The sequence below is a fragment of the Micropterus dolomieu genome, unplaced genomic scaffold (assembly GCF_021292245.1).
Source record: "Micropterus dolomieu isolate WLL.071019.BEF.003 ecotype Adirondacks unplaced genomic scaffold, ASM2129224v1 contig_14590, whole genome shotgun sequence".
Taxonomy (NCBI): Eukaryota; Metazoa; Chordata; class Actinopteri; order Centrarchiformes; family Centrarchidae; genus Micropterus; species Micropterus dolomieu.
Genome location: NW_025743576.1, coordinates 1 through 2,024, shown reverse-complemented (window position 1 = coordinate 2,024; position 2,024 = coordinate 1). Strand labels below are relative to the sequence as shown.

Below are 2,024 nucleotides of genomic sequence, written 5' to 3'. Positions count from 1 at the left end.
AACCGACCTATGACCCATGGTGGTGGTTTTTTTCCACAACAACCCCAACCCCAACCACTGAAGTAACCACAGGACAAATTACAACAGCAGAACCGACCGATGACCCATGGTGGTGGTTTTTTCCCACAACAACCCCAGTAACAACTACAATCGCAGAACCGACATATGACCCATGGTGGTGGTTTGGTTCAACAACAACCCCAACCACAAGCCCAACCACTGAAGCAACCACAGGACAAATTACAACAGCAGAACCGACATATGACCCATGGTGGTGGTTTGGTTCAACAACAACCCCAACCACAAGCCCAACCACTGAAGCAACCACAGGACAAATTACAACAGCAGAACCGACATATGACCCATGGTGGTGGTTTGGTTCAACAACAACCCCAACCACAAGCCCAACCACTGAAGCAACCACAGGACAAATTACAACAGCAGAACCGACATATGACCCATGGTGGTGGTTTGGTTCAACAACAACCCCAACCACAAGCCCAACCACTGAAGCAACCACAGGACAAATTACAACAGCAGAACCGACATATGACCCATGGTGGTGGTTTGGTTCAACAACAACCCCAACCACAAGCCCAACCACTGAAGCAACCACAGGACAAATTACAACAGCAGAACCGACATATGACCCATGGTGGTGGTTTGGTTCAACAACAACCCCAACCACAAGCCCAACCACTGAAGCAACCACAGGACAAATTACAACAGCAGAACCGACATATGACCCATGGTGGTGGTTTGGTTCAACAACAACCCCAACCACAAGCCCAACCACTGAAGCAACCACAGGACAAATTACAACAGCAGAACCGACATATGACCCATGGTGGTGGTTTGGTTCAACAACAACCCCAACCACAAGCCCAACCACTGAAGCAACCACAGGACAAATTACAACAGCAGAACCGACATATGACCCATGGTGGTGGTTTGGTTCAACAACAACCCCAACCACAAGCCCAACCACTGAAGCAACCACAGGACAAATTACAACAGCAGAACCGACATATGACCCATGGTGGTGGTTTGGTTCAACAACAACCCCAACCACAAGCCCAACCACTGAAGCAACCACAGGACAAATTACAACAGCAGAACCGACATATGACCCATGGGGGTGGTTTTTTTCCACAACAACCCCAACCCCAACCACTGAAGCAACTACCACTCTGCGATACACTAGCAGCAGGACACACCTGCACTCCACCACTCCTCCTCTCAGTAAACTACCATTGCAATTCTCTGTACTTGGTAAGTTGGGTTTTTCTACACATTTTAGTGAGCCTCAATCACATTGAGCAAGAACGTGCAGCTTCACAGTCCTCACTGGGTTGAAACCTTCATGCAGGACCTCTAGCCACACCTTCAATTGTGACATTACACATGGCCGGATTGAAATACAGGCATCCAGGCACCCCCAAAAAGTTTGACCAGAAACCCACCATGAAGATCTCTGTCCTGTGAAAATGTGAAAATGAAAGTTTTTCCAAAAAATCAGCTCTTCATGAATGAATAAAAACTGTCCTGTTTTTTCCCACATTTGATCCAATGGGGTTTCAAAAGCTTTATTTAGCCTGTAAACAATTCATCAACTTCTGACAATGTTTTGATCATTACATGTGGTTTTCCTTTGTTTTCACCACACAGTGACACAAATAAAACTGAGGTTAGGAATGAACATACTTGTTTAGTGGCGTCAGTTTAGTCAACACTTGGTGTGACATCGCTGGATGCATAGGTGTGGCCAGAGTGCAAAAGGTTAAAAGTTCTGATCCAGTGGCAGGTATTGATAGTTTATTTATCTTTTTTATACTCCAGTGGACCCACCTGCTCCTTCATGTCAGGAGGGACTCTACTTGCCAAAGTTTGTGAACCCAACACCTGAAAATGGAGCACACATCCAACCAGAGGTCAACAAAGAGGTGGAGATCAGAGTCAAAGCACAAGCTGCATATGCAACGTAAGTGAGAACCAGCGTGATCAGTGTGGCAGGATAACATTCT

At 46.4% G+C, this 2,024-nt stretch overlaps 2 protein-coding genes across 2 annotated transcripts in view; both read left to right on the top strand.

Annotated features, from left to right (window-relative positions):
• Positions 1–103, top strand: part of LOC123966937 — an 8,245-nt gene extending 8,142 nt beyond the window's left edge. The window contains exon 6 of the mRNA XM_046043011.1: positions 64–103. Coding sequence (XP_045898967.1) covers positions 64–103 — 40 coding nt within the window. The remainder of the gene's footprint in view (positions 1–63) is intronic.
• Positions 104–111: 8 nt separating this feature from the next.
• On the top strand, positions 112–1,966 carry LOC123966938 (putative mediator of RNA polymerase II transcription subunit 26). The gene is made up of 2 exons (XM_046043012.1): positions 112–1,272; positions 1,840–1,966. Exons 1-2 carry the CDS (start codon positions 166–168, stop codon positions 1,891–1,893), a joined length of 1,161 nt encoding a protein of 386 aa, XP_045898968.1. The 5' UTR covers positions 112–165; the 3' UTR covers positions 1,894–1,966.
• Positions 1,967–2,024: the final 58 nt, after the last annotated feature.

What these genes read in the sequence shown, in the direction of transcription:
- LOC123966938 (XM_046043012.1), top strand. Translation starts at nt 166, where the DNA reads ATGACCCATGGTGGTGGTTTGGTTCAACAACAACCCCAACCACAAGCC. An exon ending in ATTGCAATTCTCTGTACTTG is followed by an intron (nt 1,273 to 1,839) that starts GTAAGTTGGGTT and finishes TTTATACTCCAG; the next exon opens with TGGACCCACCTGCTCCTTCA.